This window comes from Prionailurus bengalensis, chromosome B4 (genome assembly GCF_016509475.1).
Source record: "Prionailurus bengalensis isolate Pbe53 chromosome B4, Fcat_Pben_1.1_paternal_pri, whole genome shotgun sequence".
NCBI classification, from domain to species: domain Eukaryota; kingdom Metazoa; phylum Chordata; class Mammalia; order Carnivora; family Felidae; genus Prionailurus; species Prionailurus bengalensis.
This window is the reverse complement of record NC_057358.1, coordinates 24,084,100-24,105,532: the sequence shown is the minus strand read 5'-3', so window position 1 is coordinate 24,105,532 and position 21,433 is coordinate 24,084,100. Positions and strand designations below refer to the sequence as shown.

General features: G+C 38.3%; 1 protein-coding gene across 1 annotated transcript in view; it reads right to left on the bottom strand.

Annotated features, from left to right (window-relative positions):
• Positions 1-21,433, bottom strand: part of MYO3A (myosin IIIA) — a 229,856-nt gene that overhangs the window by 170,079 nt on the left and 38,344 nt on the right. Inside the window, exons 5-8 of the mRNA XM_043564326.1 lie at positions 14,138-14,214; positions 10,279-10,424; positions 7,625-7,690; positions 3,357-3,512 (exon numbers count right to left, since the gene is read on the bottom strand). Of these exons, the coding sequence (XP_043420261.1) occupies positions 3,357-3,512; positions 7,625-7,690; positions 10,279-10,424; positions 14,138-14,214 (445 nt within the window). The remainder of the gene's footprint in view (positions 1-3,356; positions 3,513-7,624; positions 7,691-10,278; positions 10,425-14,137; positions 14,215-21,433) is intronic.

The window sequence follows — 21,433 nt, the reverse complement described above, 5'->3', positions numbered from 1 at the left end:
ATGACTGCTCCAGGACAAAGTTTGGGCAGGTTTGCTAGCCCTCTTCAAGGAGTGGTGTTTCCCAAGCTCAAGATTCCCAAACTGTGAGGCAAACCCACTGTATATACCTACCCATCCATCAGCCCTAGGACTTATGGGGCAAGGACAATGAACATGAATGTAAAACTCATGTTGCTGGCTTAACAAGAGTAGTCAAGTCCTTTGTCTCTGATCTAGGAGTCTCACATCTCCTGCCAATATGCACGAAACTGGAAGGTTAACTTATTAGCTTACAAATAAGGTAAAACCTCAAATTCTCTATAGTTCTTGACATAGTTCTTGAGCACCTTACACAATGTTGGTACACTTCAATTTCTGTTCATTTTGTTTCTTATTTGTCTGCTTGCTCTGGGAAGAAGGGGTTGTGACCAACTATGGTACTGGATTCAACAAAGAAGAAGTGATAGACATGTATGAGCCCATGGCCACCTCCTCACCATAAACTACATGCTTGCATCCTTCTTTTCTGCAGTTCATTCCACTCACAACATAATGTTTCTTCATTACAGATATATGAGTTCTCTCTCTCCAGCAAGGCTGTAAACTCATACAGGCAAGGACTACTACCTCCAGAGAGGTCTACCATCATTACTCCATTTACTCATGTGAATAAAGCCTGGGCTTTGGGATCAGGATTTGAATCCCTGCTAAGCCATTCATTACCTGTGCAGCCTTGTACAAGTTAATTAGCCTCTGCTAACTTTCTCAGCTGTGAAAATGGGGCATGGGGTGTTCTAGAACATTTCACTCAGGGCTGTTGTAAATCACATGAGATAATATAAAGTCCTAATACAATGTCCCCTTTTAAGTCATGTACTATTTTCTACTCACTTCTCCCAACTTATCCCTAAATAGTGATACATTCCTGAGATGAAACTAATAGAATTCTCAAGAATAAACTGAAATTACAAAAGGCTACTCTTTGACTTAGCACTGTCTCTAGGAATTTATCTTTAGGAAACAACGGATTCATGTACAACTCTGTTCATTACAGTGTTACTTATTAGAATTAAAAACAATTACAAACAACCTAAATGTCTAATAGGGGATTATTTAAATCAATCACTGAATAGTCACGCAAGGTAATGTTCTGCAGCAATTAAAAAAAAAATCTGTGACAGAATTACATAGATTTAATGACATGGATATTCACTCTTCAGTGAAAACAAGCATGTTCCAATATGTATATCAGTGGAAGAGGATAAAGAGTCCAGAAATAAACCCACTCTTATATGGTCAATTAATCTAGAACAAAGGAGGCAAGAATATACAATGGGGAAAAGATAGTTTCTTCAATGGTGCTAGGAAAAGCTGGACAGCTACATGTAAAAGAATGAAACTGGACCACTCTCTCACACCATACACAAAAATAAACTCAAGATGAATTAAAGACCTATATGTGAGATCTGAAACCATAAAACTAAAAGATAACATAGGCAGTAGACTCTTGGACATTGGCCTTAGCAACATATTTATGGATATGTTTCCTCAGGCAAGGAAAACAAAAGCAGAAATAAACTATGTGGACTACTTCAAAATAAAGAGCTTCTGCTCAGCAAAGGAAAACCATCAACAAAATGAAAAGGCAACTCACTGAATGGGAAAAAATCCACACAAACGACCTATCCAATAAGAGGTTAATATGCAAAATACATAAAGAACTTCTACAACCCAGCACCAACAAATAATCTGATAAAAAATGGGAAGAAGGCTGAATAGACATTTCCCCAAAGATATACATATGGCCAACAGACATATGAAAAGATGGTCAAGATCCCTTATCATCAGGGAAATGCAAATCAAAATGACAATGAGGTATCACCTCACACCTGTCAGAATGGCTAGTATAAAAAGATATATAATTAAGTATTGGTGAGGATGTCGAAAAAAGGGAATGCTCGTGCACTGTTGGCGGGAAGGTAAATTGGTGCAGCCACCATGGAATACAGTATGGAGATTCCTCAAAAAATTTAAAATGGCTATACTATACAATCCAGTAATTCCACTACTAGGTATTTACCCAAAGAAAATGAAAACACTAATTTGAAAAGATGTATGCACCCCTGTGTTCATTGCAGCATTATTTATAATAGGTAAGGTAAGATATGGAAGCAACCCAATATATATATATCTCCCCATACACATGGAATATTACTCAGCTATAAAAAAGAATGAGAGCTTGCCATTTGCAACAACATGGATAAGCCTAGAGGTATGATGCTAACTAAAACAAGTCCAGGGATGCCTGGGTGGCTCAGTTGGTTAGGCGTCCAACTCTTGATTTCAGCTCAGGTCGTGATCTCACAGTTCACGAGATTGAGCTCCACGTGGGGCTCTGCACTGATAGTGTGGAGCCTGCCTTGGATTCTCTCTCCCTCTCTCTTTGCCTCTCCCTCACCTGAGTGCACACACACGTTCTCTCCATATCTCTCAAAATAAATTCCACAAAAAAACCCTCCAACAGAGACAAATCCATATCATTTCACCTATTATGTGTAATCTAAAAAATAAAACAAAGAAAGAAACAAACAAAAACAGACTCATAAATACAGAGAACAAACTGGTGGTTGCCAGAGGGAAGAGAGTATGCAGCGGTGGGGGGTGGGGGGGTGGGGGGAGGGAGGTGGGGAATGGGCAAAATAGGCGATGGGGCTTACAAAGAAAAAAAAAGCAGACTACAGAACACATATAAATACTATTCCAATTTCTTTAAATGTATATCCATCATAAGATACTAAAAGGTTACAGATTAAAATGTTTTACTGATTGATTTTGTTATATACTTCCCTGTATCTTTTATATCTATCTATATCTATATCCCTGAAATAATACGATCTATAATAAGTAAGAAACACATTTGATATTATAAAAACTATACATAGTATCTTATTAGAAACCGAAATAGGAAGTAGGAAAATATTAATGGTTTTTGAGTATAGTTCAGCCTGAAAAAAAATGATCCAAGAAATAATACTATCAGAATGTCTTGGAAGGCTTATGTTCCTTTTTAATCTCAAATCTAAGATACCTTACTTTACAGAAGAGCAGAAAACACAAGAAGAGACATGCCAATACTAATCACCTACTGAAGTTTATATTCTTTATTCTGATAAAGTTGTTTAGAAAATGCTGCCAGCAATTACCAATACTGGGATGCAACTCAACATGTGAATTCACTTTTCATGTAAGTACCCCCTTATCTCCCAACCACAAGGAACGAATTTAAATGAGTTCTTTTCTCACCTTAACACGTATTGCATTATAAAATTGTTCAGAGTCTTTAGAAGATGTTTGGAATGAAGATATTACTTGATTACCTGGCTTTTTCTGTGCCTCCCATGCCTTGATGAATACCAATGAATTCCATCAGCTGCTTCTGCAACATCACATCTTGGCCCTCAATTTGAGTAATGAATTTATGCTGTAAAAGATCTGATACTGTTGGACGCTTTTCATAATCTTTAGTCAAGCACCTGCACTAGCAAAAAAACAAAAACAAAAACAAAAGAAAAACATGCAATTATTAGATAAGTTCGAGTTTTGGCATTATTATTCATCTTGCTAAGGACTATCATAACACAAGAGGATGAGGCTCCTCTCAAATGTTCATCCTGCAAAGCAGACCTCAAAAAAAAAAGAGTCAAACTGCAATATGAAGAATGCATGTTTACAAAAGTGCACACATCCGTGAGTGATGAGACTACAGTGATACCAACTTCCAACTAAACACTCCTCCCTAGTGCTCCAGCAAGCACGCTGGCATAGAGGTCATTAAATGTGGTCTCTGCTGCAAAGTCTCCTTTACAAGCCAGGAGCTAAAGAAGGAAGCACTGAAGTCATTACAGTTTGAATGGTTATCTAAAATTAAAACAAACTTTTCCTTTTCCCTCCCACAATGCTTTTAAAGGCTTCTCAATTGATCTATTTCTTTCTATGTAATCAAGCTGCTAACCTATTTGAGAAGGCTAACGTGTTGAAGATGTTTAAATTCCACACCAGTAGATGTTTTTGGAGAGCTGTATATGAAGCAGATTTACTAAGTCACACTGCACCTCTTGGTAGGTTCAATGGGATCATAGCATGAGAAAGGATAAAGGTAGTGAGAACACCTGAAATAGCATCACGAAAGGGACATTTGAACAAAGGGGACATCTAATCAGCCATGACAGGTGTCTTCAAATATTTGAAAGTGGGATTAGACCAGTTTTCAGTGGTCAAAAGTGACACAGAACCTGGGATCGATTCATGGAATTAAGGGAAAAAACAGGGGCACCTGGGTGGTTCAGTTGGTTAAGCGTCTGACTTTGGCTCAGGTCATGAGCTTACGTTTGTGAGTTCAAATCCTGCATGAGGCTCTCTGCTGTGAGCACAGAGCCTCGTTCAGATCCTCTGTCCTCTTCTCTCTCTGCCCCACCCCCACTCGCACGTGTATGCTCGCGCTCTCTTTCTCTCAAAAATAAATAAAACATTTAAAAAAATTAAAAGAGAAACAGATTTCAGGTCAGTATAAGGAAGAACTTTCCAACAGGAATGCTTCTCAGACAGAATGGGCTGCACTGGGAAGTATGATTACCTTTATTGGACATGGTTACATACTGATGGATGGCCACTCAGTGCACATGTTCAAGAAGGATTTATGCTCTGTGTGTGGTTTGGGCTGTAGACATTTCCAGTACCCTTCCAACCATGAGATTCAGAGGAGCAAGACAACTGGTCAGAGTTGGGATATAGGAAAAGAAAGAAGAAGAAGAAGACACCCATGCCTTGACTTGGGCAGTGGTGTTTCTAATCTGTACTGTTACTCCTCCTGGTATGATAATTTAGCAATTTATTTTCCTGGGCTTAAGCAATAACATATTTCCCAAGGATGTTAAAATACGCTAAGGAATAAGGATGATGATGTCTGAAATTAAGAACAAGTGCTCTTAGTTTTCATTTATTTTCATTTCTGTTTCATTAACAGAATGCATCAATTTCTGACATCTGTAGCACTTGTTCAATGTATTGAGTAGAATCACATATGAAATTATTTTATTCAAGTAAAACTGTATCAAATAGCTGATGTGAGGGGCGCCTGGGTGATTCAGTCAGCCAAGTGTCCAACTTCTGATTTCGGCTCAGGTCATGATTCCAGGGTCGTGGGATTGAGCCCCGTTTTGGTCTCCTCCCCGTGTGGAGCCTGTTTAAGAATCTCCCCCTCTGTGCCTCTTCCCAGCTTATACACTCTCTCTCTAAAAAAATTTTTTTTAATATTTAAAAAATGTTCAAATAGCTGATGTGTACCAGGCACTCTGCTGGACACTGGCATTACAACAACAAATACGGCATATTCAGTGCCCCGCAGTTACTGTCTAGCTGGGAAGAGAGGCATCTAAAGAGGCAGTTAAATAAAAGTGGCAATGTTCCTAGGGGAAGAAGAAAAAAAAATACAGTGATAGTACACAGGACAGAATACTAACTAGCTGCCTAGAGGAAATCAGGAAATGTTACTCAGAGGTTAAATTGTGTGAAACATGTCAAAATCAACAAGTTCATTCAAGGAGCTATGCAAAAGGACTGCAGACATGGGGAACCCTTCAATGTTACCAACGATTCTCCCAAGAGATGTGTTTATTAAATATTCTGTAGTGTATGGTGCATACTCAATAATAAGGGCTTATGTGAAATTTGGGGAACAAAATGGACTATCAATCCTTGGATTTTCCACAATCCTTAAATCTAAGCCTCTTGTCTTTACAGGAACGAGCAGATATTCTTGGTAGAAAAACCAATGATTGTAGAATGTGTGAGTATGACTGGTTCCTCTACTTTCTTTGCTGTTTCCACATTTTCTGAGTGTTGTCTGACACACCTAATTTTTTCTTTTCAATTTTTTATTTAAATTATAGTTAGTTAACATACAGTGCAATATGGGTTTCAGGAGTAGAGTTCAGTGATTCATCACTTACATACAACACCCAGGGCTCATCATAAGTGCCCTCTTTAATACCCATCACCCATCTAGCCTGTGCCCTGCCCACCTCCCTCTGTCAACCCTGTTTGTTCTCTATCTTTAAGAGTCTTCATGGTTTGTTTGCCTCTTTCTTTTTTTCTCCCCCGGCATATGTTCATCTGTTTTGTTTCTTTGATTCCATATATGAGTGAATTATGTAAGATTTGTCTTTCTCTGACTGACTTATTTTTCGTAGCATAATACACTCTAGCTCCATCCATGTTGTTGCAAATGGCAAGATTTCATTTTCATGGCTGAGTAATATTTGTTGTATGTGTATATATATGCACACACACACACACACACACACACACACACACCACATTTTCTTTATCCATTCATCAGTCGCTGGACACTTGGGCTCCCTCCACAGTTTGGCTATTATTGTTGATGATGTAACACACCTACTCTTAATGTCTTCTCTCTTCCAATTACAAACTGCGTCATCCCTTACCTTATTATTACTACTGTTACTACTACTACTACTATTTTTATTAATTTATGGTGAAAACATAGTAAGACTGTGAAAACAGGTTTGTGGGGCAGATATTTAGAAATCATTCACTCATATCTTCAAGTCAACTGTCCAAAGGTGCTGCACTTGTGCTAAATATTTGTCAAATTAAAGATGTTCACTGAGGGGCACTGGGTGGCTCAGTCAGTTAAGCGTCCAGCTTCGGCTCAGGTCATGATCTCGCAGTTCATGAGTTCAAGTCCCGCATCGGGCTCTGTGCTGACTGTTCAGAGCCTGGAGCCTGCCTCACATTCTGCGTCTCCCTCTCTCTCTGCCCCTCCCCCACTCACACTCTGTCTCTCTCTGTGTCAAAGATAAACAAACATTTAAAAAACTGTTAACTGAGTTTCCAAATAAATAATGTTCGCTAAATTTCAAATACATAAGCATTTTACCTGTACAATTATCTGATTCATTGATTGCAATGAAAATTCCCTGATGGTGACAAGAATGAGAGGTGCAGATAAATGAAAGGTTAAAAAGCTGATTGAATAGATGATGGTTGGGTTGAGTGTGTGGAAGGTGCTAAGGGCACAGCTTGCAAAAGGCAGGTAGACAGAAGGATGTGTAAATGGACAATGCAACTTCAGGAGCATAGCTATGGTTAAGCAAAGAAACGTGACCCTAAGATCATTATTAGAGCAATAATGAATTCACTGAACATTCAGAAGAAACGTTTTTGGTTTTGAAGAAAATAATAGAAACTACTGGGGCTATTCAATAGATAAGACATAAGGAGGAGATTCAGAAGCATGGAGGAATGGTTGTAAAAGGCACATTTCAAAGTTCTAGCAAGATGGTATCTTTCTCTCTCTCATTTTTTTTTAAGACTCTATTGTTGGGGCACCTGGGTGGCTCAGTGGGTTAAGCATCCAACTTCCACTCAGGTCATGATCATACAGTCCATTGAGTTCGAGCCCCCACATTGGGCACAGCGCTGACAGCTCAGCCTGGAGCCTGGTTTGATCCTGTGTCTCCCTCTTTCTCTGCCCCTCCCCCACTCACACTCTATCTCTCTTTCTCAGAAAAAAAATAAGTGTTGAAAACAATTTTTAAAGAAAGACTCTGTTGTTACTCACTTGCTAATGAAGTCATTGAATTCTGCTGACCATATCTCAGGCTGCCTTAGATGGGGGGGTGGATTCCTAGAAAAATAAGAATCAAGGTTGGATTGTGCACGTTGGTCAGTCAGTGCACAATCAGAGCTGGACAGACTAATGCGTTACTGCAGTCAGAGGTTCTGCCAGGCATCATCAAGCAGGGCCACAATTTTCCAGTTCAAAGACAGATAATTAGTTATTAATCATTCTTTATATAAAATGACAGCTTGTTTCTCTGAATGCACTTAATAGATGACCCAATTTTTCTAACTGATAAATTTTTTTTCTTTTAAGGAGTCTTTCTGCTTTTACCTGAGAGCCCTATGGGGAAACATCAATAACTTGGCAGAATAGAAACAATGAATACTAGAGATTTTTTTTAACTCTGAGTCCTGCAGAAGCCTCTGAGGAATATCCAGGGTACAGAGAGGTAACCTCAAAGGTGTGCTGTTCAGAATACGAGGGAGACTGTGGCAGAGAGGGGCATTAATAGAATGCCTTTAGGAGCTGTTCTGTTGCTTCTGGAAACAAAGTTACGAAAGTAAGGAACTGGAAAATATGATTAGCTATAAAGTTCTGAATGCCACTTAAAAGATTTTGTTATTAGTTTCTCTCATTTTTAGGCCAAACAAATCTTTTTGTTTTTGGCATGTTCAGGAATACAAAGGCACATCACTTGGAAATGAGGCTGATCTAACTCTGTAATCAAGCAGCATTGATCAACCATGATGGCTGAACTTGCTGAAGTACTGCCTTACGCTAATTCTAACAGCTCTTTGTTTGCATTAGTAGAATGGAAACACTTTGTCTTCAGTTCTGCATTACTCCTTAAATAGCTTATAATGAAATTAGTGTACAGTTTGTACAGGCTCATTAAAGAAAAGTGCAGCCACTCATCTACCCTAGATCACGCCTAGGGCTCATTGTACAATTCTTAGGGCCATTTGAAGACTGCTGATTTGCACATTAAAAGAAGTAATTCTTTTCTCCAATGGTCTTGCTTTGCTTCTCGTCCTCCTGAAAATTTCCTTTCTAAGAGATTTATTGGCTTGCTTTGAGTATAACAAAGTTTCGATGATTTGAGAACACTCAGAACAAGGTAGCTTTTCAGATCCCTTTTCCCCCCCCAATTATTTCTACAGTTAGTGTTCTAAGAACTTCATGTCAGAGATATACTCTGACATGGCGGCAGAAGTAAGGAGAAATAAGTAAGAGAATGTAGTTTCCAGAAGCACCTTGCTCACAGGTGCAATAAACACGAATGGTGGTGTCATTCCTCCTCCATCTGGTGTCACAACTAAGAGTAATAACATCCGGCTAACAACCTTGGTAGTTTAAACCATAATTAAAATGGCTCAGGAAGTACAGTGCTTCTTACACACTGAATGACAGTAGGAGTTAGGAAACATAGATTTTTTTTTTCTGTTTTCCTCAAATTTAATGAAATGGCTCAGACTTGGCAGAAAGCCGGTTTTCTGTTCTTTTTTGTAATCTTGTTTCCCCTCTTACCGACTAAGCAGTATATTTTACAAGTAAGTTAGACCTGAGATTTACATTCACATTGTTACGTAAAGGATGATAAGGCATTATAATTCAGAACATGTATATCAGACAGGAAGGTCAAAGATAAAATTAAAAACACACTCGAATTCTTTGGTCTTCTACTAATTTAAATACATGCCAAATGTCCCAAATGGACCCACTTAGACATGAATACGACATATTGGCATTATTTCTTTAGGTCTGGAGGACTGCGCCCCAGGGCTTTGCATATATGATTCTACATGCTATAGGCACTAGGGTGACAACATTTGTTTAATGGAGAGCGGTAACAAGCTATATAACATACTACCCTACTACCCTGCCCTAGACCCCTTTCATCACAGGCCCTGGGTGTGCACTCCATTAGAATTATGGTACCAGGCACAGTCTTTAAGATAGCCCTCAAAAGGTAACATATTTGTATTAAAAACAGGCAGTCTTTTCAAATCAGGTTTTGGAAATATCTAGGAACTAACCAAAACATGTATAAAATAGTGTTTAATTAGTAATACGATAAAAAGGGGAAAATTTGTTAATATACAAACTGAAGGGGAGGGGTCTACGTAGATAGGAAAGTGCTTTCGTGGCTCCAAAGAGATTATTCTAAAGTTACTGTTCTATGTTAATATGTTCAAAATATTAACAAGTTCAAAATCATTACTATTTTATCAGTCAAATCTGTTTATAATTTTATGAGTAACATCATTTTAAACTTCCAAAGAGACGTCTTAGCAAGTAGTAAAAAATTACTGGATTGATAGAGTAAAGCAAAGCAAATCACTGTTGCACTGACTATGGCCCAGGGCCTTCCTGACAAATTTGGGAGTGGATCAAGAGTGAAAGGAACTGCTGTTTTCTGAGATCAAATCCTCCAAAAAAGAAAACACACTGAGTGTCAAGAGAAAGATCTTACTTAGACCAGGAAAATGAAACCATTGAATAAATACAGTGTCTCAGAATAGGCAGAATGATATTCCAGGCCACTGTGCTCCAAACTTGCTGAAATATGTTGAATATTTCCATGATGAGCACCACTGGCTTGGGGAAGAAAGACAGGCTACAGATACTGTACCCCATGTTCATCCTCTGACCTTGGTATTTTGAAGAGTGCTCTCATAGGATGCAGGTCGGCCAGTGGAGGATCTCCATCCCCTAGCTCGATGGCTGTGATCCCCAGGGACCATGTGTCACACCTGGCATCATAAGTGGTATCCAATTGCTGTTCACATGCAATCACCTAGTAGAAAATAGGGGGGGGAAAAGTGAAGTTTATGACTTTAGCAAGCATTGTAGCAAAAGTAAGCATAAAAGTCCCCAATTTATATTAAAAATTCATGTGACAAATATTCACAGTATTAGTCATAATAGCCCCAAAGGGGAAACAACCCAAATGTCCATCAACTGGTGATGGATAAACAAAATATGGTATATGCATACAATGGAATATTATTCAGCCATCAAAAGCAATGGACTATTGATACATGCTACAACATGGGTAAACACTAAAAGAAAGAAGCCAGACATGAAGGCCACATAGTGTATGACTCTATTTACATGAAATGCTCACAATAAGCAAATCCACAGACAAAAAGCAGATTAGTGGTTGCCTAGTGTAGGAGAGCTTGGGAGGAGAGCTTGCGAGTGACTGTTACTGAGTAAAGGATTTCTTCTAGAGGGAAAGAAAATGCTCTAAAACTAGATTCTGATGATGGTTGCACAACTCTGTAAATAAATATACACCTAAAAGTAATCAAATTGTACATGTCAAATAAGCTAATTATATGGTATGTGTATGTGAACTTTATATTAATAAAGCTGTTAAAAATAAAAAACACATTCATATGAATTTTCTGTTCTGTTGTGTATCTTCAACTTCCTTAATATAAAAATGTATTTTGCCCCACCATATTTTTTTCATTATTTTATGGCTACATGTGATCCTGGAATATCTCACCAAAGGCTTGGGTGAATTTATGCCCCAATTTGCCTAAGACATTCTTGGTTTTATGCTTGCTTTCCTAGAGTCATTATAAATATCATCCCCTTTCTCTCTGCAAAGTGTCATGGCTTGTAAAAAGTATACGTTCACCTATCATGGTCACTATTTCCCTTGTGCCCTCCATCCTGACATACACGGATTTCAGTTTGGAAAGGATGGTTTTACAACGACTGCTACCTTTGATCTAGACTTTAATTTAAAAATATCAAATCAGGGGCGCCTGGGTGGCGCAGTCGGTGAAGTGTCCGACTTCAGCCAGGTCACGATCTCGCGGTCCGTGAGCTCGAGCCCCGCGTCAGGCTCTGGGCTGATGGCTCAGAGCCTGGAGCCTGTTTCCGATTCTGTGTCTCCCTCTCTCTCTGCCCCTCCCCCGTTCATGCTCTGTCTCTCTCTGTCCCAAAAATAAATAAACATTGAAAAAAAAAATTAAAAAATATCAAATCAAGGGGTGCCTGGGTGCCTCAGTCAGTTAAGCGTCTGACTTCGGCTCAGGTCATGACCTTATGGTTCATGGGTTCATTGGGCTCTGTGCCGAAAGCTTGGGGCCCGAAGCCTGATTCAGATTCTCCCTCTCTTTCTGCCCTCCCCTGCTCATGCCCTGTCTCTGTCTCTCAAAAATAAACAAACATAAAAAAATTTTTTTTAAATGTCAAATCAAGAGTTTCACTTTTCAACTTATAATTGACTTGAACAATCTTGCCTCTGAGGCCGTAAAAACACCAAAATAAATTTATGCCATTAATTATGGAGAACATATTAAAACTATTTACCTATTTTCTAATCTAAGAGATTTGTCATTAATGACATAGAGCTGGTATATATGTGATGCCTTCATTAGCTAGATAGCTTGTTATTCAAAATATACTCTTCAACAGTTCTAAATAAATGGACATTTATTGAAATACTGACACTTATTCACAAGTTAGAAAATGCTTATTACAGAAAGACATATAATATGCACAAAATATGGAATATATATGTATTTATATGACAGCTTGAAAAGACGGCAGTGAATCTTTCCCTTTTATGTAATACCCATTGGTTTGTTAAGCAGGAAAGCACTTTCAAACCCCATTTACTGATAATAAATAATGACCTACCAGTAAAATGATAGTCTAGGAACTGCATATTAAGGAGTGTCAATTTTATGATTAACGCATTTAATACTCTGATAATTGAATTTTAGATAGATCAAAATATTTTCTTTTACTTATATGTGAGAGTTGTTCCAAGATCCACTAATCAAAACTGCTTTCTTTACTAGGGTGCCTGGGTGTCTGACTTTGGCTCAGGTCATGATCTTGCAGTTCATAGGTTAGGGCCCTGCATCAGGCTCTTGCCAACAGCTCAGAGCCTGGAGCCTCCTTCATATTCCATGTCTCCCTGTCTCTCTGTCCCTCCCCCACTCATGCTCTCTCTCAAAAAAAACACTTTAAAGAAGTTTTTTTTTTTAATTGCTTTTTCACTAAAAGCAAACTTACACATATAACAATGGTCTGTTACTATAACATATGAAAAATATAAAGCTACACTATTATTTAATATTAATAAGTAATAGTACAATTATTACATATTATAGCATTTATATTACTAATATACACAAATAAGATACTATATTACTAATGTAATGATGTATATTACTAATGTAATGATGTATATTACTAATATACACAAATAAGATACACTGTTTAATATTATCCCTATATTTTATCAATTTATTTTTAAAATTTTGTCATGAGCTTTTAAAACACTAGTAATACATCAGAACAAACTGAAGAAACTCTCACTTGAGAATCCCTTAATTCAATTTTGGTTTTGTTTATATGATTACACTATTTTTATTCCAAGATGTACACCTTGCTTAAAAGTTTTTTAATTCGGGGCACTTGGGTGGCTCAGTCGGTTAAGTGTCCAACGTCCGCTCAGGTCATGATACACCAGTCTGTGGGTTTGAGCCCCGCATCAGGCTCTGTGCTGACAGCTCGGAGCCTGGAGCCTGCTTCAGATTCTGTGTCTCCCTCTCTCTCTCTGCTCCTCCCCCGTGCTCGCTCGCACACATTCTCTCTCTCTCAAAAGTAAATAAATATTAAAAAAAATTAAAAAGAAAAAAGAGTTTTTTAATCCATTGGAGTTTTTAAAAGACTCTTAAAATAATGTATCCTTTCTCCATGTTTTACATTTACATTTTACTTTTTTGCAAGTAATAATTGAATTAGTATTAAAATAGAAACAGCACACAAAGATTTAATCCTCAAACACACTTAGTTCTAAAATTTTGCAATATTAATGTAGTATTTGAACTGCTTCTTCTCCCTTCACTCCTTAGAAAATGGTAGATAAATAGCAGAACCCTCCCCAGAGGCTGAGAGTTTTCAAACATAAGTCTTCTTTACTGATAAACACAATTAAAAAGATTAAAGGCATTAACAGGGGCTGTGGAGAGAAGACGGGACTCTAGAAAACTTTCTCCCTCAGCGATTTTGTCAGTTTATTCACCACTTCCCAAGAGTCACCCAAGATGAGCATGGCCCTCCCAGGCAGACTCACTCAATATAGGAACCCGTTACACAGGTTAATAAGCGAAAATCTGATACTAAACAAAGGTTAGGGATTTTCATAATATTTCTTAGTTTAAAAACAAAATCTAAATATCAATAGTATAGATATATGCTGAGCAACTAAAAGTAAATTTAACAGAAAATTAAGGCCGCAAGCAGTTTCTCTTGACCTCATTGGATTTATTCATTCAATCCTTCATTTACTCATTCATTCATTCACGCCCATGTATTGAGCACCTCCCATGTTCCTTCTCATACAAAAATCTCTCATAAAAATGACACAACTGACGTTTCCTTCTAGTACATTCCTAAACATGGGGCGACAGTGCATGCATGAAAAGGAAAGCCGGAAAGGATTCAATATTACATTTGGCTCTCTCAAAACCATCTGACCTCAGGAGCCATCCAAAATGGTGTTCCCACGGATGTATTCCTACGGTGCCAAGTGCTGGTGAGTTGTGCAGACACACCTGGAAGGAAGAAACAAGACTTACATTCCTGCATTAATTACTCATGCAAAGAGACTCCGGTTGTAATAAATTTGCTTACAAACTAATATTAAAATTCTGTTCCCGTGAAGCTGCCACAGAACTTGAACTTCACATTAAAGTATACTACGTCAGGGGGCGCCTGGGTGGCTCAGTCGGTTGGACATCCGACTTCGGCTCAGGTCATGATCTCGCAGTCCGTGAGTTCGAGCCCCGCGTCGGGCTCTGTGCTGACAGCTCAGAGCCTGGAGCCTGTTTCGGATTCTGTGACTCCCTCTCTCTGACCCTCCCCCGTTCATGCTCTGTCTCTCTCTGTCTCAAAAATAAATAAACGTTAGGGGCGCCTGGGTGGCACAGTCGGTTAAGCGTCCGACTTCAGCCAGGTCACGATCTCACGGCCCGTGAGTTCGAGCCCCACGTCAGGCTGTGGGCTGATGGCTCAGAGCCTGGAGCCTGTTTCCGATTCTGTCTCCCTCTCTCTCTGCCCCTCCCCCGTTCATGCTCTGTCTCTCTCTGTCCCAAAAATAAATAAATGTTGAAAAAAAAAATTAAAAAAAAAAAATAAATAAACGTTAAAAAAAAAATTTGAAGTATCCTACGTCAGGATTTCGTCATAGCCAAAGTCTAGAATGATCCTTATTTTGTATTTCTCGTATCCAAACCTCCCTATTCTTAAAGCCCCATTTCAAGTTTTATTCCTGCATGCTGATATTTAATCTGCTCCTGATCATACTAACCTCAATTTTTTTAAACTTCTACATTTTTAACTACCTGTCTATATTACTTATTTTGGCATGTAATTTGTATCTGAACCGTACGCTTCCCTCCCTCCCTCCTCCTCCCTCTGTCCATTACCAAATTGTGGTACATTTGAGAATTTTTCTATGGTTGTATGCACATAGTAGGTTACTTGTGAATGTGAATCAAATTATTTTCCATCACACGATCAACTTTGGACAAATCACACCTGTCTAGTTTCAAATTAACGGCATCTATTTAATCCAACACCATGAATAGAATTAGTTGTTTTCCTTTATAGAGATTACAGATGGAAGGACTACAGTGAAGAGGTATAACCAAGTATTTCAGTCATGTCATCTCACTAATTACACCTGTTAGAAATAATCATAATTAACCCCTAAGAAAATTAAGAGCAAAGTCTCTTCTTGCATTTCACACTCCCGCTCCTCATGCAGGCTGTCCAGTGCTCTTCCCTTGACCTGCTCTGAAATTGATGGGTTACACCCACACCATGGGCCTCCACTCCCTGATTTCCCTGTTTTGAAAAGCACCTCTTAGGTGTCACATTTGTTTTAGGCTCTGGCTATTTATAAGCCAACTAGGAGAAAGGCACTGATTAAGATTTAAATTTGGATATATTTGATTCTTCCAAGATGACATCTGACTTTTATCATGAAATTCAAAAGCCATATTCAGCCACATGGGTATTTCAGTGGGGGAAATATACTTAAATATTGGTGGAATATACTTGGGCAGAGGGTAGGCAGTATGTTTTGGTTCCACATGAATTGCATCTCACAATGACCTAACCTATTCCACCACTGTATAAATCCTGTCCCACACAGAATCTTCATCTATGCCCTTCCAATTTTGTCTGTGAAGGGGCGCCTGGGTGGCTCAGTTGGCTAAGTGTCCGACTTCAGCTCAGGTGATGATCTCATAGTTCATGGGTTCGAGCCCCACATCGGGCTCCGTGCTGACAGCTCAGAGTCTGGATCCTGCTTCCGATTCTGTGTCTCCCACTCTGTCCCTCTCCTACTTGTACTCCGTCTATCTCAAAAATAAATAAACATTAAAAAATAAATTAAAAAAAATTTTGTCTGTGAAAAAGTTAATTATGTGACAGAAAAAAATATCCTCACTAAATAATTTTTTCAAATTCAAAGGAGATTATCTAATCTGTGCTTGAAGATTCTCCCTTAAATATTTTCTCACAGACTATCTGAAGAAAGAGAATCAACATTTAAGAGCACATTTCTCCAAAATACTCCTTCTACTTCTACCCCTACTCCAAGCATTTGAACCTTCAGAAAAATTAAATTTATTAAAAAAATTTTTTTTAATGTGTATTTATTTTTGACAGAGAGAGACAGACAGAGCATGAGTGGGGGAGGGGCAAAGAGAGAGCGAGACACAGAATCTGAAACAGGCTCCAGGCTCTGAGCTGTCAGCACAGAGCCTGACATGGGGCTCAAACCATGAACCGTGAGGTGAGATCATGACCTGAGCCGAAGTCGGATGTTCAACCGACTGAGCCACCCAGGCGCCCCAGAAAAATTAAATTTAAATCTAAACATTTTAGATTGTCTTCTTCTATGAATTAAAGGTAGAAGTGACTAAACTTGGATTTTATGATAGTATCAGAGTATCATAATTTATTTATATAAGTGGGAAAAACAAATGGATTTAAAAATAAATTTAGGGTGCTTGGGTAGCTCAGGAGGTTAAGCATTCAACTCTTCATTTTGGCTCATAATCATGAGATTGAGCCCCACATCAGGCTCGGCACTGAGTGTGGGACTTGCTTAAGATTCTCTTTCTCCCTCTCCCCCACTTGCTCACACACTCTCTCTCAAAAAGAAAAAAAATCAATTTAAAATTGATTCTAAATTTACTAAGATTTATTGTAAGGGTATATACTTGTTCATTTATTTATTTAAATTTACATTATACTTGATCTTTGGTGAACATTTTTGTCTCAACTTCATAAAGATCATTTAAAAATTCAAATGTCATTTAACTGAAATGTAAAGGGGAAAAAACCCACAACCAAGTAAAAACATCAAAAGTTTTGCTCAGGGCAGGTGAGTGACATTTTAGACTAATCATGATCTTTTTTCCTCTTCATGAATATAAAGAAAAGATTATATTACTAGAGTTGGCATTTTTTAGCAAGTAAGTCATGTCCTGCGGTCTGAATTTATAAGCTTGGATGGTTGGAAAGGACTTTCCATGGAAGGATACTGGAAAAAAGTTTTTTAGGGTGTTATATGTGACCCAAAGCAGTTCCATTCAGACTCTTTTTACTTGGAAGTGTGAATATTTTTTTTTTTTTTTGAAATGTGAATCTTGAGTAGAGTGGACACTCAGGGAGGAGGTAACCAGAGTAGAGTCAACCAATGGCAGGGCTCTAAAACTAGGTCCAGGCGAAGTTCTATTCTTAGGAGGCCAGATGGCCCAGCTTCTTTCTCCCTTGACTTTGTATGCCCATCAGTGTTGTTGTCAGTATCTTTGCCTGAGTTGGTCAGAGTTAGTTTCTATTGCTTACAACCAAGGAATTCTAACTGATACAAGGCCGAAATGATTTTACAAATAAAGGAGCAAATTAACAAGGGTAATAGTCAATAATGAGTCTATAAAGCCTAAAAGTCATTAGGTTTTATATTAATGTGAATTTATATTACATGTATACATTAATATGAGATAAATATTTTCTAGGACAAGTATTTGGCTTCCAAACTCTTTACTCACACATCCCAAAGAATAAGTAAGTTCTGAACAAGCACAATCGATACAGATATAGCTATAGATAGACTATTCTCTATATATTTACTTCTGTTTTTAATTTTTTTAATCTTTATTTATTTTTGAGAGAGAGAGAGAGAGAGAGAGAGAGAGAGAGAGAGAGAGAAAGAGAGAGACAGAGTATGAGCAGGGGATAAACAGAGAGAGAGGGAGACACAGAATCCAAAGCAGGCTCCAGGCTCTGAGCTGTCAACACAGAGCCAGACATGGGGCTCAAACTCACAAGCTACAAGATCATGACCTGAGCCAAAGTCGGACGCTTAACTGACTAGCCACCCAGGTGACCCATTACTATGTTAATATATGCATTGTGAAACACATAAATGAAGATAATTTTAAAGTATGAGATTAAATAACTGTACTATGAATATTTCATAATTAGATATGAATATTTTTTTCTGTACTACAATGATGTCTTACAAACACCCTGGTATTGACACCCCCTTCAAGGACCACTGGTTAAAGTATGGAGTGCAGGGGTAATGAATTACAATGCTCTTGAGGTCTTACTTATCTATCATTTAGTGGCTTTTAGGATCCTGCAGAAATAATGTTTTACAGCTGGTTCCTATATGGAACTAAGGAAATGTAAAACTGTAAACTGTGTGGAAAGAAAAAAAAAATTTAGTCCAGAATGTGAAGAAGGAAAAATAAAAGCGCTCAAATAAGTGAAAAAGGGACAATGCAACTAGGTAGAGTAGGAAGCTTTGTATCTGATAATATTAGATGATTTTTACATTAAAAACAAGACACAACTCAACTATGAAGGCGTGACCAAAGAAGGTATTTACCAAACTCCATGTGTGTGTTAAACATTTATGCAATTGCTAAACTTCAACTTCATTTTACCAACACAACCAAACAGCTTTGGAGCTAGCAGACAACTTAATGGTCATAAAGTCTGTGTTCATTTTCAGGTTAGTAAACTTTGGCTGGAGTAAGTTTCCTGAGGACAAATGGCATTTTCACTTGGTATAAATTCTCACAAGAAAAGTGGCTAGGAAGGTAGAAAAATGCAAAATTCCATTAAAAGCGATTGCCATAAATTACTTTAAAAGGTAACAGGAATCCAAATGATGAGTTTGGGAGCCCTAGGAAGTAAAGACGATTAGGAAAATCATCTTGTCCAGAGAGGGAATAATGGAATAAGTCACCAAAGTAAACGGTTATGTAAGCATCTCAAAGGAGAAGATGCTAAAAGGTGGAAAATTCCAGACAGGTTGGGATAGTGAGAATACAGGAAGAAACAGGAGGCCAGAGAGAGATCAGGGCTGAAAAGAAAACAGACTAGAAGAGAGGACAATAATACATTGAAAGTCAAAGCCACAGGAACATTAAGGTGGTATACATTAATGATTCTTCAGCCCTTTGCTTTGATTATATCGAAATTCTCATGCTATTTTAGGCCCTTCCAACAAGGTTTCCTGAGCTGCTTGATGGTTTGTACAACAACTCTGTCCCCTATTGCATAAGTCCTCTTTCTAGGGAGAAAATTGTGTCAGGAGGTCTCTTAGGGTCTTAGGAAGTCAGAAGAAGCATTAAATATGTGGCTTCCAATGTGGTTTCAACACCAGACAACTTCAGGAAACTTGATTTGCAATAACCAGACAGCAAAATCCTTGACATCTAAAGAGAGCAAAGGGAAAAGCATGAGATTTTGTTGTTGTCTTTGTTAAAAACAATACTACAGGAATGAGAATTGAAATTATAAAAATACAGATTTTTTTCAACAAGAAGGGTCCATAAGATTTATTACACCATCTGATATCCTCATTCTATTGATGAAGTTAAGATTGTATAATGATTAATCTGGCCATGTTATCCACATATTTGGTCAAACATCATTCTGGATGTTTCTGTGAAAGTGTGTTTTGGATGAAATTACCTGTGAGTGAAGCAGATTATCCTCCACATTGTGGATAAGCCTTATTCAATAAGTGAAGGGCCTTAATAGAACCAAGACTGACATTCACTGGGTAAGAAGGACTTCTGCCAGCAGACTACCTTGGACTTAAACTGTAACTTTTCCCTGGGTCTTCAGCCTGCCAGCTTAACATTAGATTCTGTGTTTTTATTTTTTATTTAAAACAATTTTTTTTAATGTTTTATTCATCCTTGAGAGAGAGAGAGAGAGACAGAGCATGAGCGAGGGAGGGGCAGAGTGAGAGAGGGACACAGAATCCGAAGCAGGCTCCAGGCTCTGAGCTGTCAGTACAGTGCCTGATGCGGGGCTCGAACTCACAAACCATGAGATCATGACCTGAGTCGAAGCCTGATGCTCTGCTGACTAAGCCCCAGCACCTAGATTTTGGAATCACCAAGCCTCCAGAGTCATATGAACCATTTCCTTAAAATAAGTCAATCTCCTCTTCATCCCCCACCCCACCCATCATATCCTGTTGATTCTGTTTCTCTGGAGAACTCTGACAGAAATTTTGGTACTGAGAGTGGTTCTAAAGGAACAGAATTTTAAAGATGATTTTTCTAACTTGGTTCTGGGGTTTTTGGAATTGGCTTTCTAATCTAGTTAGATTAAAGACATTGATGGCTCTATTCCCAGTAGTAAAGAGCACTGATAGTCCATGGCATGATGTGGCAAATAGAGGTACACAAAATATCAGCATTGGATACTTCTAATCAAACACTTACTTGTAAGAGGCATGGTTCAGGGTGATATCTTTGAACATTTTGTCAAACTAATGAAGAGAATGAAATTGGCTGGTTTCTGTTAATATCGCTGGACAAGATGAAGGGAAAAAAAAAGAATGAGCTCAGGGATTCAAATTCCCAGCTTCAACTGCTACACAAATGACCTGAAAGCTTCTACGTCTGCCCTAAAAGAAACCCTTCTCTCTGGTAGATGAAGAGCTTAGATTACTGAAAAACAAACCTAGAATCCCATTATTAAGGGTGTGGGATAATGGTGGAAGGAACATAAACTTGGATAAGGCTGAATTTGTTGATAGATACCCACAATGCAGAGATTTTGCATTTAATATCGCAGCTTGGGAAAGAAGGGGCTTTACCCGGTCTGGTTGATTGGTTGGCTCAGACACGGGTGAAAAAGTTGCCCTAGTAAATGAACTTGAAATGCCAGAACTACACTGGTTTACTCTAGAGGAAGAGATTCAAAGACTTAGGAAGATTGAAATGTTGGAGAGGATTTTTCATTTAAGACCTACTCACCCAACATGGGAACATCCAGAGGACATGCCTTTCAATGTAACTGTGAGAAATGCATTTTTGATGGCAGTCCCAGAATCCTTGAGAGCTCTATTATCACTCTTCTCTGTAGGCTAGAAGTTACAATGGGAATTGATGCCACTGAATTAGGAAAGCTAAATACACTGAGAGGAATTGGATCACACAGTGGTAGGAGCCAAGTGGTAGTCCTCAACTCCAAGGGTAAGGTGGGCAGTTACCATAACAGGCAGCAGAGTCAAAGCAGTAATCAGAAGACTCTGCATTGCAGAGACCTACGGTGTTGCCTAGTGTTAGCAAAAGTGTTATATCAGTGTTAGCAAAAGTGAAATAGATGGGAAGACTATGAAATTAATCTGAATAAGCAAAATAGTCCTAAGTCAAGTGAATGTAAGTATAACTTGAATCATCAAAAACAGACAGTCATGGCTTCTCAATCAACCCCAAGCCTTGA